At 34.8% G+C, this 13,607-nt stretch overlaps 1 protein-coding gene across 6 annotated transcripts in view; it reads left to right on the forward strand.

The window, feature by feature from the left end:
- The window catches only part of Trappc8 (trafficking protein particle complex subunit 8), a 79,410-nt gene that overhangs the window by 46,557 nt on the left and 19,246 nt on the right, over positions 1 to 13,607 (forward strand). For all 6 annotated transcript variants that reach the window (XM_070029387.1, XM_070029382.1, XM_070029384.1 and 3 more), the window contains 6 exons: positions 2,214 to 2,408; positions 2,727 to 2,857; positions 4,177 to 4,251; positions 4,980 to 5,106; positions 7,604 to 7,758; positions 11,819 to 12,261. In XM_070029387.1, coding sequence (XP_069885488.1) covers positions 2,214 to 2,408; positions 2,727 to 2,857; positions 4,177 to 4,251; positions 4,980 to 5,106; positions 7,604 to 7,758; positions 11,819 to 12,261 — 1,126 coding nt within the window. The remainder of the gene's footprint in view (positions 1 to 2,213; positions 2,409 to 2,726; positions 2,858 to 4,176; positions 4,252 to 4,979; positions 5,107 to 7,603; positions 7,759 to 11,818; positions 12,262 to 13,607) is intronic.

Genomic DNA, 13,607 nt, shown 5'->3' on the forward strand with positions numbered 1-13,607 from the left:
GTGTTTTATTTCCACATTAAATAAAAATGATGTGTAGTTGGATAATAAAAATAATTTTATATAATGATATAAAATTATATAATTATAAATTATATAACATAAAAATGATATAAAATTATATAATTACAAATTATATAATTTATATCATCTGCCATCTGAAAATAACCATTATAATGTTTTTCCTTTTAGCCAGACAACTAAAAACAAAAACAAAATAGTTAAAATCAAACAGCTACTCTCATGTAATATCGAAAAATATTATATAATCTTGGAAAATATTTTTGATGTTTGTAAGATATACCACAAAGTGCATGTAAAGTATGTTAACATTCTGTTACAGTTAGATATTTTTTTGCTTTTATAAAGTCATACTGTGATAAACATCTTTAACCTTTCTTATTTAAATCTCAAATGTATATACAAGAAGGAATGGTTATTTCTTTGGTTACTTTTTATATTTTTTCATTAATCATACAAGAGGTTACTTTTTTTGTTGTTGTTAGTCTTGGGGCTTTAACTCAGGGCCTTGGCTCTGTCCCACAGCCTCTCTGTGCTCACTCTACACTTAAGCTACAGCCACTTCCAGCTTTTTCTATTTATGTGGTACTGAGGAATTGAACTCAGGGCTTCATGTATGCTAGGCAAGCATTCTACCATTAAGCCACCTTCCCAGCCTCTGAAGTAAACTTTTTAATTTTAGATTTTTTTTAATTTTAATTTTTTGGTTTTCTGGTGGTTAATTGGAGGTAAGAGTCTCATGGCCTTTTCTGTCTGGGCTGGCTTTGAACTGTTATCCTCGGATGTCATCCTCCTGAGTAGTTAGGTTTACAGGTGATCTACCTGTAGATCTAGATATTTTGTTACTTTGAGGTTAATCAGTATTTCTCCATGAAAGTCAGTCTTTTTAAAAAACTATATCGTTAATAACTCCATGTGTGTGCATATGTGTGTGTATATGTATGTATGTATACCTACCTACCTACATACATACATACATACATACACACATACATGGACACAGATCCTGGGGCTTAAACACAGGACCTGGGTGTTCTCTGTGAATTTTTTAGCTCGAGACTATCACTGTACCACTTGAGCCACAATTCTGCTTCTGGCTTTATGGTAGTTAATCTCCATTTAACCAGCAATTAGAGATTAACCAACAATGCTAAGCTAGCATTACTATTATTTTTTATTATTGTTGTTGGTTGTGGGTCTTGAATCTGGGCCTGGGCACTGTCCCTGTGCTCTTCAGAGCAAAGTGAGTGCTCTGCCACTTGAACCACAGTGCCACTTCTGGTTTTCTGGAGATAAGTGTCACACAGACTTTCCTGCCCAGGCTGGCTTTGAACTGTGATCTTTAGATTTTAGCCTGCTGAGTAGCAGTAGCTAGCATTACAGGCATGAACCACTGTGCCCAGTTTAGCATTATTTTTAATAGCAAGAAAAGTTTTTTTTTTATTTTAAACACTGAAATTCCTAATGGAGAATGAATCAATATATTTTTTGTTTTATTCACATAATGAATAACTACTGAGCATGTTTCATTATGGGCAATATTGAATGAAATTTTCATCTACAGTGTGATTTTCAAACAAACTAATTCTATGCTTTTTTAATGATATATACATGAAATTTTAAATTTTAAAATAAAATTTAATAGTTTTTAAATAAATTTTTAAAATGTGAATGGTGAGCTATACACTTTGTATAGTGTGTCTGTGGGGGTGAGAGTAAGATTGGGAAGGATTGCAGAAAACATCAGCTCTATCTATAAAGGCCCATTTATGGCCTATAGAATAATGTGGTAAAAGTGGACAGATCATAGGCTACATATGTATTTTGTAGCCCTCATGAAGAATAATTCATATTTGAAATATTTCATATAAAACTTGTGGAAGTAAAGGCAAAGAAGTTTTTTTAGAGTCAGAAAAATATCAGTATTTTTAGCAAAGATTTGTTTGTTCCAGTAAATGGATAGTTTAGGTTGTAGAGCAACAGATATGAGCAAGAAAGCCAAGTACAACTTGAGGTCCTAAGTTTAAGCCCCAGTACTGAAAATTATCCAAAAATCTCTTAAAAATTAAAAAAAAATTATGTAGTTGTACTAACAGGTTTCAAGTCAACATACCAGTTAATGAGTACAGTGCATCTTTAGGACTAATGTTCATAAATTTGTATTTAATTGTGAGACTCTCCCCCCTTTATTTTAGGAGAAAAGCAAGCAGCTACTCATGTAAGTCTTGATCAAGAATATGACTGTGAATCCTCTCAGCAATGGCGAGAACTTGAGGAACATGTTGTGGCTGTGGTTAACAAAGGAATAATTCCATCTAATTTTCATCCAACACAATACTGTTTGAACAGTTATTCAGATAATTCCAGATTTCCACTTGCAGTTGTAGAAGGTGATATACTTGATTTCTTATTTATTCTATTACAGCAGATTCGAGATAAATTACTGTGTGTCATGTATTACTAGAGTATCAAACAGTAGGAACCCAATATAAGTCTATATTATGTGGTGCTGAAGTATAAGGAGAGAATGACCTACTTTCGTATAGAGAAATTGGGGACATCTACAAGATGTAACTGAATTTTGAGTAAATAGACCTGTATAAATAAGGTGGTGAAAGAAATGCAGAGAAAGAATGCAAGGTATAGTTAAAGCCTGGGGTGAGTTGTGAGGTTTTATAAAGTTATTAATGTAGACTTTTCTTTCATAGAACCAATTACAGTAGAAGTGGCTTTTAGAAATCCTTTAAAAGTTCCACTTTTATTGACTGATTTGTCATTGGTCTGGAAGTTTCAGCCTAAAGATGTCAGTGGAAAAGATAATGAAGAAATTAAAGAACTAGTAAGTTATTAAAAGGTATTTGCAATAAGAATATTTCAGTTATAGCCTTATGATGCTTATTTTTTGCTTATATTTGGGATTTCTGTACGATATGTACAATATAATATGCATTTTCTATTACTAAAATGTCTTAATATTTCATCTTTACATAATCCTTTCATAGATGATTCATAAATTATTCTAGGCATTAGTAGATGTTTTAGATGCTTAAGGTAATTTTGTGGTGAATTACTTTTAATTTGTTGGGGCTGTGGGTCAAACACATGGCTTTGTTCATGTTAGGTAAACTACCACTGAGGTACATCCTCAGCCTACTGGGGAGACACACACACACACACACACACACACACACACACACACACACACGCACGCACGCACGCACGCATACACGTACATATATATATGGATGGGGGGAGAGAGAGAGAGAGAGAGAAAGAGAGAGAGAGAGAGAGAGAGAGAGAGAGAGAGAGAGAGAGAGATTGGCTTTTGCTTTGTAGCCTAGGTTGACCTCGCGTTCATGATCTTTGAGCCTTATTCTGGATTCCTTTTTCTTTCCTTTCTTTCATGGTTCCAGGGCATCATGCTTCCTACACTCGACCCACCTAAGACATATTTTCAGACTAGTTTTCAGATTACATCCTATGCTTTGATTAGTCCTGCCTGGACCATCATCTTCCTATTTGTACTTTCCTTATAGCTAGGATGGACAAATGTGTGCCACCATACCCAGCTAGTCCTGTCAGTGTCCACCTTTTTGGTAATTCGGATGATAGACATGAACCTCCATATCCAGCCAGATTTTTTAATGAGCTTCCACTTACCTCTGCTTTGCTATTTAAACAGAGACATTTTCTCTTTGTGCTAGAAGAAGCAGGCCTTTTATTCTCCCACCTTTTTTGTTTATGTTTCTGCATCATGCGTAGGCTGCCACTACCTTTTCTAAATTTAATTGGCCAATGTGGCAAAAGAGGCTGGAGCAAAAAATGGCAAAATTTGCTTTATTACAAATGTCTATTACCAAAATTATTTTGGCCATAGTTAACTGAATAACTGAACTTATTGGGGTTTTTATTCTTTTGGTGGCTGAATCTTTGACTTCAGTTTAGTTGGTCCTAACAAAATGAAAACTAGATGTCTATCAAGTACTTAGCACAGCATCACTGTCTTCAAGTGTTGAAATAAACACTTTGCATATGGCATGGCACATGTAAGAACCTATAGATACTGATTTTAGTGTATTGTCTCAAGTATTAATATATAAAGATGCTAATACTCTGATATTCATTAGAATGCATATTTTTAAACAATTTGTTTTTTAGGTTACAAGTCAACCTGAAATGATTGGAACTGAAGTTATTTCAGAATTCTTAATTAATAGTGAAGAATCTAAAGTGGTAATTATTCGATCAGTTTTCTTTTCCCTCTCTACTAAGTAAACTGAAAACTAATTTGAAAATCAGTTTAACCTATTCAGATGTTGTATATTCTAATATCTATTAAAAACTAATTTGGAAGATAAGGGAACTAGAATTGCTCAGGAAGAAATTGATAGGGAAAGAAGCATAATAGTGGCCTTTGATTTAATTTTCTAAGATTTCTGGTGAAAACTTTTACTTTTTTGGTGTTAGTATGGTAAATTCACATAATATTTAGTTTAACAGAATAGTTTGATTTTTATTAAAAGCATCATTGAGTACCTAACCTTATAACTATTAGATTTAGAGAATTTCTTATAACCCAGATGCTTTCCAATAAGAAAAATTGGTGTTTTAAAAGTTTAGGTCAAGTTTGCTGGTGGCTCATGCCTGTAATCTTATCTACTCAGGTAGCTGAGATCTGAGGATTGCAGTTCAAAGCCAGCCTGGGCAGGAAAGTCCATGGGACTCTTTTTTCCAATTAACCACCAGAAAACCAGAAGTGGCGCTGTGGCTCAAGTGGTAGAGCGCTTGCCTTGAGCTGAAGAGCACAGGGACAGTGCCCAGGCCCAGAGTTCAAGCCCTACAATGGACCAGAAAAAAGTTTAGGTCATAGGGTAGTATTCCTGTAATGTTACAGAATTTAGGTATTGCACTATTTAAGATCTTTTGAAAACATAATGAGAGTGACTTAAATATTTCCACAGGCAAGATTAAAGCTCTTTCCCCATCACATAGGAGAGCTGCATATTCTGGGAGTTGTTTATAATCTTGGCACTATTCAGGGCTCCATGACAGTAGATGGCATTGGTGCTCTCCCTGGATGTCACACAGGTAAAGCATTACTAAACAATCAGAAAACTAATTCTTCAGTCATTGTATAAAATACATTGAATGAAATTAAGCAATTTTCTAAATAGGTCTAATATACTGTTAGATACAGACATTTGGACAGATATAAGAATAACTAATTTATATTGTTTTAACTTCTTCCATGGCTAAAAGTTAACTTTATTCTTTTTTGATACATCTTCTTTTGGTAGTTGTTTGGCTTTACCCTATGTATTTTTCTTTTCTGTTATTCTTCCTAATTTAGTTAATTCTAACTAAAGAAATCCTATTTACTTAAATGTCTGCTATGTCTGCTATGTCTGCAGCTAGAACAAAAATCATTTTTCATTTTTAAAATATTTATTTTGATGATGTTAGGGTTTGAACTCAGGGCCATAAGTCTGTCAAGCATGTGCTCTACCTCTTGAGCCATGCTATCACACCACACATTTTGAATATATTTTTGTAGTTAAACATGGAACAAGACTGGAGTTTTCTATATCATTGAATATTAAATACTTGAATTTTGATATGGTAAGGCACACTGTAATCCCAAATACTGATGAGTCTGAGGCAGGAAGAGTACAAGTTTCAACCAGCTAGGAAAACTTAGCAAGATTCTGTCTCAAAAAAAAAAAAAAAAAGTAGGGGAATGTAGCTAAATGATAAAGTGTCTGCCTAGCATGCATGAGGTTCTTTGTTCAAACTCTAGTAATGGAAAAAAAGTATTAACATTAAACTTCAAGTTCAGCTTTCTGGGCTAAAAAAGAGTATGCCGTATGCCTTAGAAACTTTTCTTTCTTTTTTTGTGCTGGTCTTTGGACTTAAACTCAGGGCCTGGGTACTCTCTGTCCTTGAGCTTCCAAGCTCAAGGCTAGTGTTCTACCACCTGCAACTCCACTTCAGCTTTTTTGGTTATTTGGAGAATGAATCTCATGGACTTTCCTGTCAGGGTGTCTTTGAACCCTGATCCTCAGATCTCAGCCTCCTGAGTAGCTAGGATTATAGACATGAGCCACAGGTGCCCTCTTGCTTTATGAATTTTTTGAGGGCTAAAACTACAAGATAATTAGCTAGGTAATTTGCTTATTTTCAATTCAAAGAATGCTTCAAGATCTATTAATACTTTGTAATTAGTATGTGTTGTTCAAGGAATATAAGTTGAAAAGTGCCAGGAAGGGAATTTAGTATAAATTCCTGTGCTTCCAACACTTCACTTTAATAGCTGCATCTTATTTTGTAACAAATGAAATTGAGTAGTCATTAATAGATAGGAAGGTAGCATTTATAAAATTATTAGTAATGGCAAGTTGAAAAACTTAATTCTTTCAAACTTTCATTGAATATTTTTCTACTTGCTTTCCTAGCTAAAATAAAATTTTGCAGCAAAACAGACTATAGTATTTTGCATGTTTTCAGTGTTTGTTTCTTAGATACATGCTTGTACTGTGATGCCCAACTTCTTTTGAGATGGAGTCTTGCAGACTTTTCTGCCCCAATCCTCTCTATCTCAGTGAGCTAAATAACTAGGATTACAGGCAGGAGCCATTGACAAGCATGGGGAATTACTACATTTTTAAAGCAACATAACTAGGTATTAAGAACTTTTTTGAAACTCTTTTCCAACTTAGTACATAAAGTATTTAGATCTAGTACTTATAGAATTGTAGTTGTCAGTAAAATACAGATAGTTATTTAGGATACCAAAATATGTATGTTATTATGTTATTATATGACATTAGTTGGAGGATTCCATGATTGCATATAAAATGTACCATAAGCAGAGTTTTCATGATCCTTCACTTCATTTTTGTGTAAAATGCTAATCAAGATCTGAGTCAAAGTTTGGGAAATGCTGCATTATGTATCCAATTTTGAATAATCACAAGGACTTTCTGCATATTACAGTCTATGACTAATCTTGCAGGAAAGATAGAGTTGCATAGCCCAGCTTTTTTCTTCCATGCAAATTCTTCATGGAAGCCCTTGAGAAAAAAAATCTCAAAAATATTAAGTAAGTTACTATTGTCTGTACTGTGATTCACTTTTCTTATTTAGTTTCTTTAGAAGATGTAGTTATTACTAATTCAATAATTCAGAAGTAATTCAAATTGGTATGTACATTTGAACATGATTAAATATGTGTTTTATATATTTTCATTTAAAGAGTCACACAATTTTTTCAAGATACCTGTTCTCTTGGTCTTTTGTTTAATAAGCATTGTGGTTTAAAAATAGGTTTCAAAGGACTTCCTATTTAGTGAGGTGGTGTTTTTGCAACATAAGTAAATCTAAAACACAAGGAGAAGGTAAGTAGCATCTGATAGGTGTATTAAAGATGGAATTACAATATTTTTAGTTCTTTGATTAATTATGTTAATCTGTATGTTTAGAATTTTTCTAGCAGTTACACGAAACTTACTGTATCAGTATTTTCAAATTAAGTTATATTCATTAACATATCAAATTATTTTGGGGAACTGATTTTGAGTTTTTTTAGGGAAACATTCCTTGAGTATGTCAGTCCGAGGGAGACAGGATTTGGAAATTCAAGGTCCTCGACTTAACAACACAAAAGAAGAGAAAACATCTATTAAATATGGTCCTGATCGACGTTTAGATCCTATAATCACTGAGGAAATGCCACTATTGGAGGTATTTCGTTCCTTTTAAAAATTATCATGGACTTAAAAATTTATCAGGTTATATTTGAAATATATTTATTTTTAATTTTGTAGTTGCTTGATAGTATATTGAGCTACAGTTTTATATCATGGTTTAGTTATGGTTAGCTAGGTGTAATTCATAAATATAAGGCAGTCCTGAAAATCACAGCCAGCTTATGAAATATGAACCTTAAAATGTTAACCTAGGGCTAGAGGCATGGCTCAAGTGGTAGAGTCCTGCCTAGAATGTTTGCAGCTCTAGGTACAATCTCCACTATTGGGGGAAACAAAAATTAACACTTAGAATAATATTCTGATAATTAAAATCAATGATTTTTGTTTCCTTACTTATAAAAATAACATGTGAATGACTTTCTAAAAAATTAAAGCAATATAGAACCAATATTCTCTTCCTTATTCTATCCTAGTCTACTTTCATACAGTATGAATTAAAAGTGTTTTAGTTGCAAGAGATCTTAGAGAATATAACCATAGAAAGAGAAAGGTTATTTCAGAGAAACTATTATTTCAGAAAGGAATATTTCAGAGAGACTATTATATCAAAGAGAGGATGGATATGGCAGCTTCAGAAAGTTTAAGAGAAAATGTTTCTAGGCTCTGATATACCTGTAACTTCTGGTCTTTGTGCCGTTTAAATTTTCAAGTTTCTGGAAGAGAAATTTGGCCTACCTTGGAATGTGAACATGGAAAGTAGGCCTTTCTGTTTGCATCTTCAAGTCTACCTAGTAGGGCAATTAATAAGTGGCAGCTTACCTCCAAAAGGTGCTAGTGATATGTTTTATGTTCTCAGACTTTTGTGCCTTTTATGTATAGTTTTAATAGTTATAAATAGAATTATACTATACATGGAAAAATAAGGTGGGTGGAAGTAGTGGTGGTGGCAGTAATGGGTTTTGAGGGAAGACTATCATTGAGTATTCTTATATTTACTGAGACTTCCTAATCAAAACTTTTTTTTTTTTTTTTTGGTCATTCATGAGGCTGGAACTGGGTCTGAGCACTATCCCTCAGCTCTTCAGCTCAAGGCTAGCTCTCTACCACTTGAGCCACAGCACCACTTCTGGTTTTCTGGTGGTTTATTGGTGATAAGAGTTTCATGGCTTTTCCTGGCTAGGCTGGCTTTGAACCGCAATTCTCAGATCTCAGCCTCCTGAGTAGCTAGGATCACAGGAGTGAGCCACCGGCACCTGGCAATCAAAACATTTTATTTATATATATATATATTTAGTGTTGTGCATGGTTGAGTGTGTGCGTGTGCCCACGCATGTACACACAGTACTGGGACTTGAACTCAGCTCTCCCTTAGTTTTTTGTTTGTTTGTTTGTTTTTGTTTTTGTTTTTGTTTTTTGGTCGGTCGTGGGGCCTGAACGCTGTCCCTCAGCTCTTCAGCTCAAGGCTAGTGCTCTACCACGTGAGCCACAGCTCTACTTCCTGCTTTTTCTGCTTATGTGGTGCTGAGGAGTCAAACCCGGAGCCTCATGCACGCATGGCAAGCACTTTACCTCTGAGCCACCTTCCCAGCCCTCTCTCTTAGCTTTTTTTGCTCAGTGTTAGCACTCTACTACTTGAGCCACAGCTTTGCTTCTGGAATTTTGCTGGTTAATGGGCGTTTCTGCCTGAGATAGCTTCAAACATTTGTATTGTATTTGAAATTGTATAGGTAGGAATTATAAGAACATATATTCAAATGAGAGTATTATAATCACCGCAGAGAAAAACTGTTAAAATAATATAAGACAGGAAAATATGAATCGTTACCTGATTCTCCTAGTTTGTAATTTTTATTAAACTATTTTAATGTATTTTTTATTATTAGAATTAATAATGTTTTTCAGAGCTAATTTTTTCAGAGCAGTGCTCAAATCACATGTTTTTAAGTATTTTAGGCAGATTATTTGGTCTAGGAAAATTTTCACTGACAACATGAGAAAAGTTGGACCAGATAGTATTTTTTTTTAAAAAAATTATTTATTTATTTATTTTGCCAGTCCTGGGGCTTGAACTCAGGTTCTGGGCCCAGTTCATGAGCTTCTTTTGGCTCCAAACTAGCACTCTACCCCTAGAGCCACAGCACTACTACAGCCTTTTCTGTTTATATAGTGTTCAGGAATCCAGGGCTTCATGCATGCTAGGAAGCACTCTACACTAAACCACCTTCCCAGTCCCCTTTTTTTAATTATAATTTTTTTTGAGGGGGCTGTCCTGGAGCTTGAACTCTGGGTCTAGACACTGTCCCTCAGCTCAAGGCTAATGCTCTACCACTTGAGCCACAGCGCCACTTCCGGATTTTTCTGTGTATGTGGTACTGAGGACTGGAACCTAGGGCTTCATGCATGCAAAGCAAGCACTCTACCACTGAGCCACATTCCCCACCCTAAATATTTTTTTAAGGAAGAAAGTAAAACTTACTCATTCTTATTTTCAGAAGCAATAGATTATCAGCAAGTGAAAAATGCAAGCAAAATTTTAAAATAGCATATCTGTATTCCAAATGGTACCTTTGTGTGTATGTGTGCGCGTGTGTGTGCAGTGCATGTTCCTGTGTGTGTGCCTGTGTGCCTGTCCTAGGGCCTCAGCACTATTCCTGGCTTTCAACCACTATCCTCAGATCTAACCCTCCTGAGTAGTTAGGATTACAGAGGTGAACAACCAGTGCCCAACTGGTTTTTGTATGTTTAATTAATTAATCAATAATTATTTATATTGTGTGTTTATTTATTATTTATTCACTTTTGCTGCTTAGTCCATGTTGACCTGTAACTCACCACAAAGCACAGGATGGCCTGGAACTTGAGATCTGCCTGTGTCATGCTAGCTTGCTCTAAAAATTGGCAGTATTTGCATTTACATTAATTTTGTTTTTTGTAGTCCTTATTCTGTGTTTAACTTTGTAGTTCTTTTTGAAGAGGGTATTTTAGAGCAGTTAACTTCTTAGTTTACATGATAATAACTAGTGTTTCGTTGGTTAAACAAAAATGCTTGTAAAGTGAAGAATAAATAAATCAAGTTGACCTAAACACTTTAACTTAATTTAAAGCATACGAGTATACTTTTATGAACTGTTTGTGAGGAGTGGTGATAGAGGTGAATTTTAAGCCCAACAACCCTTTTTGTGAGTGCTAGGATGGATTTTTTTTTTAATACAAGCTCTATTTTGTTTTATACTCAACTGCATTTATAAATCATTAGTGTGAGGATCTAAAGACAATTGTCAAAATAGTTTTAAATATAATGTATGTTTAGTTTTTATTCACAATGAAAAAGCTTCTGTGGCTCATGCCTGTAAATCCTAGCTACTCGGGCTGAAAACTGAGGATCAAGGTTTGAAGCCAATCTTGTTAGGAAAGTATTTGAAACTCTTATCTCAGATTAACTAGCAAAAAGCCAGAAGTAGTACTGTGATAGATCCAAGTGATAGAGCACTAGCCTTGACACAAAAGCTCAAGGTCAGTGCCCGTGCTCTTGAGTTCAAGCCCTAAGACTAGAATTAAAAAAGAAAGCTTTTAATAGTTAGGCAAAGTTTGGCCACTATATGAGTCTAAAAGCCTGAGGCTATTTGGAATTTTTGGATTTTAAAATTAGGGATATAGGCTCTTGGATTTGTATGTTCATTGTCTTCATGAGTCATTGCAAATCTTTTCATCTTATTAGTGTATATCTTGGGTCATTCTTTTAAGTCAGCAGTAATAAGGCTTATGAGAGAGTTTATTATTGAATTTACGTAGCCATGTTTTACTTGTCTGTAATCTACAAAGTTGTGAAAGTGTTGACATATTAGCCTTTCTGTTGCTGATATTTTACCTTTAATTCATAACTCAAAATCTGAGTGGCAAAGTAACATTGGTGTCTGTTCATTCTATTTTCTAAAATGGGATTGTTAATTGCTATGTATCTAAAAAGATATGAAAGGCAGTGAAATATTGTAAACTTCTATATAAAGAAATAATAGCGTCTTAAAAGTGTTACTTATAAGAGGTCCATAATTTTTGACAGACAATATAATAATATTTTTTTTCCTCCAATGCAGGTGTTCTTTATACATTTTCCTACAGGGCTCCTCTGTGGAGAAATCCGAAAAGCATATGTGGAATTTGTCAATGTCAGCAAATGTCCTCTTACAGGATTGAAAGTTGTTTCTAAGCGTCCAGAGTTCTTTACTTTTGGTGGTAATACTGCTGTTCTAACACCGCTGAGCCCCTCTGCCTCTGAAAACTGTAGTGCTTACAAGACTGTTGTGACAGACTCTACCTCTGTGTGTGCAGCCCTCATATCATCAGCTTCTTCTGTAGACTTTGGCATTGGCATAAGAAGTCAGCCAGAAGTGATTCCTGTACCCCTTCCTGACACCGTTCTTCTACCTGGAGCTTCAGTCCAGCTACCAATGTGGTTACGTGGGCCAGATGAAGAAGGTGTCCATGAAATCAACTTTTTGTTTTACTATGAAAGTGTTAAAAAGCAACCTAAAATACAGTGAGTATTATAAATCTTTTAAAATTTAACCTTTACCTTTGGGGGAGGGAGGATGGAGAGAGGTGGGGGAGGTAGGGGAAAGTGGGAGAACAACAAAGGAGGGGGTAACAATCCTTGAAAAGAAATGCACTCATTACCTTACTCATGTAACTATAACCCCTTTGTACAGCATTTTTACAATAAAATAAAATTTAAAATATAATTAAAAAATAAAATTTAAGCTTTACATACACTGCTTAATTTAGTCTGTATAATTGGATACTCATACATCATTGTTAAGAAATTACCCTCTTCAAGATTATGTATAATGTTTACATCTGAAGTCCCAAACACAACTAAAATTTAGACAACCAAGAGCGGAAAAAGTTAAACTTTTCCGTTGCATCTGACTCCATTTTTCTTTGATATAATTAATTACTATGGCCAAGGTTACCATCTAATGAAATTAATAGGTACCATCAATTAAAATGGTATCATTTTTTATATGAACCAACTTACCTGCAGCTGTCCTTTCATAGTAAATTATTTTGTTTACCTTAGATTTCTATGCAGAATGTGTGGAAAACAATGTAGGTATCTGTTTTGGGGACAGATAACTTAGAGTGATGGGTGATAGAGTAAGCAATGACCATGACTAAAGCAAGAAGTTCACATTGCATGGCAGAACATTTTATTTATGATAGTGCCATTGTCACTTTCACATTGTTTACAAAATTAACTGGGAAGTTTGAGGGCATGGCTCATGTGATAGTGTCTGCCTAGCAAGCACAAGGCTCTGAGTTCTAATGCTAATACTGCTCCCCCCCCCAAAAAAAAACAAACATATAAAGTTAACTAGGAATATTTCTGCTACATTTATTTTCTTCAATAAAATAAGTATTTTTTTTGTGAAACAATGCGAAGAAAAAAAATGGGATAGTATTTGTAAGTATGGATACCTTTTAGGTCTCATTAAATTTGTTGTTGTTGTTGTTGTCAGTCATGACAATTCAGCTTGAACTCTGGGCCTGGGTACTGTCCCTGAGCTCTGCAGCTCAAGGCAAGTACTCTTCCTCTTGAGCCACAGCGCCACTTCTGGTTTTCTGGTAGTTTATTGGAGATAAGAGTCTCACAGACTTCCTGCCCCAGCTGGCTTTGAACCATGATCCACAGATCTCAGCTTCCTGAGTAGCTAGGATTATAGGTGTGAGCCACTGGCACCCAGCTTAATATTAATTTTTAAGATAATAGACAAGAAGTACTCTGACCAAGAAAGCTTCTTGGAGTATGGTAAGTGATGAAATGAGCTACCAAGGACAATGAGGACTACAGGATTTAGTATAAAGTATGCAGGGCTTAGCTATTAC

The sequence above is a fragment of the Dipodomys merriami genome, unplaced genomic scaffold (genome assembly GCF_024711535.1).
Source record: "Dipodomys merriami isolate MVZ:Mamm:240054 unplaced genomic scaffold, mDipMer1.0.p SCAF_2, whole genome shotgun sequence".
Taxonomy (NCBI): domain Eukaryota; kingdom Metazoa; phylum Chordata; class Mammalia; order Rodentia; family Heteromyidae; genus Dipodomys; species Dipodomys merriami.